This window comes from Octodon degus, unplaced genomic scaffold (assembly GCF_000260255.1).
Source record: "Octodon degus isolate 3935 unplaced genomic scaffold, OctDeg1.0 scaffold00063, whole genome shotgun sequence".
NCBI lineage: Eukaryota > Metazoa > Chordata > Mammalia > Rodentia > Octodontidae > Octodon > Octodon degus.
In genome coordinates this window covers 919,115-920,931 of record NW_004524639.1, presented here as the reverse complement: position 1 = coordinate 920,931, position 1,817 = coordinate 919,115, and the positions used below count along the sequence as shown (strand labels likewise).

At 39.2% G+C, this 1,817-nt stretch overlaps 1 protein-coding gene across 3 annotated transcripts in view; it reads right to left on the bottom strand.

Annotated features, from left to right (window-relative positions):
• Positions 1-1,817, bottom strand: part of Mospd1 (motile sperm domain containing 1) — a 24,749-nt gene continuing 22,932 nt past the window's right edge. For all 3 annotated transcript variants that reach the window (XM_004634474.2, XM_023718893.1, XM_023718894.1), the window contains one exon: positions 1-187. In XM_004634474.2, coding sequence (XP_004634531.1) covers positions 156-187 — 32 coding nt within the window. In that variant the 3' untranslated portion in view covers positions 1-155. The remainder of the gene's footprint in view (positions 188-1,817) is intronic.

The following is a 1,817-nucleotide window of genomic DNA, read 5'->3' as shown; positions in this document are numbered from 1 at the left end:
TAAAATTATAGGGTAATTTAAAATATATATTATACATTTACAATTATTTGAAATCATTCAATAGTTTGTAGCATGTTAATGGAGTGAAATAGAGAAAGGCAGTCCACATTCATATATAAGATAAATTTACTTCAGAAGTCAGTTGAAATCTGTGCTCATGTTCTTAGTATAGCCATTGTGATAAGACCTAAAAGAAAAATATTAGAGAACAATTAAAGACATGCAGTTCACAAATTTTTCTGTTTAAGAAGCAATTGTTTGGACTTTGATGAACAAATAAGATATAGTGCATAGGCAGACACTCTACCAAGAACAAAAGTCCATTTGAATTTAGCTGATATCATACAGAAGAAATCCATCATATAGTAACGGGCAGTCACTAGATAGATTTCATGAAATCCCCGATGTCTGCCCATAGTTAATTTCACCATCAAACATACCTTCTACTTTATCCAGTCACATTAGCCATAAGAATCGCAGACATGCCATTTTCACGTGTTGGCAAAACCAACAGATTTTATCAACAGAAACATCAAGAACCTGTTCATATCAAGGCCCGAGGGTCACAAAGAGAGAGAAGTATAGCACTTCCGCTTTCCTTGAGAGAGCCCATACATAAAACACAAGCTTTTAATAAAACAAAAATATTCCAATTGTAAATGAGTAGTGAGGACAGTGAGGCATCAAAAAGTACAGGGCTTGGGGTGGTGCCGTGTGGCAGAGTGCTTGTCTAGCACGCATGAGTTTCCGTCCCTTGCACTGCGAACACAGAAAAAGTACACAGATGGAAAATGATCACATAGGACTGGGGAAGTCAGCACCATCAAAACTAAAAATGGAGATGATGAACCTTAAAAGATGAACAGAACAGATGCAGAACAGTGGGGTGGCTGGGCATGTTGGGAGAGAGGGGGCCAGGGGGAGGACCATGACTCTACATGAGCTTTTCTTCAATCAATAAATAATCCAACGGGCTCTACTCAAGGGTTTATGTAGGGAAGCAGCTTGACAAGATTGGCTCAGTGAGGCCTCAAACAGACTACAGAGACTGTTAAATGCCAAACTATGGAGTTATCACCTTCAGCCTATGGGCTATGGGGAACTCCTGAAGGTTGTGGAGTAGGGGATGGCTGTGAAATGAAAACAGAATGGCAATCAAGATGACAGCAATATGAAGACGGACACAATGAGGGGAAGGAATAGGGAGAGGAGTACACATAGCAGAGCAACAATTTGAAGATTTGAGGTCAAAAATAAAAAAGTGTACACCAAAAACAATGAGAGTGAATTCTCGAAAGAGCTGGCATCTAAGTAGAGCTGAGTAAAAAATATATCGCCACAGCCATAATCCTTGACACATGGAAAGCATTTAACATAAGTTTGCTCAACTGAAATTATTAATATAAGATGTGAAGCCAAGTGACTGAAAGAATGACTGAACAAGAATTATGGATCCAGTTTTTCTTGATCCAGAGACATGTTCATAATATTAAAGATGGTTGTGTCATTCAGGACCTTGCCTAAGAGTTTTTCTGGAGCTGACCTTACAAGCACAAGTCTGTGCCATGGAATATGTGCATTTTAAATATGGCTCACAGCACTGCAATTTAGCAAAAGGAAAGTAATACATTAAGTACAGTCTTAGCAACCAGATAAGGGGAAAAGAAATAACGTGAGACAAAAGTTATTTCTTCCAATGCAAGTGACCTCAAAGTGCTTTGCAAACAACCCTTCATCTGTTTCTCAAAAAAAAGGGGGGGGTGGCTGGGGAGATGGCTCAGTGAAATAAGCGCTTCCCTGGCAAGCACAAGGTCCTG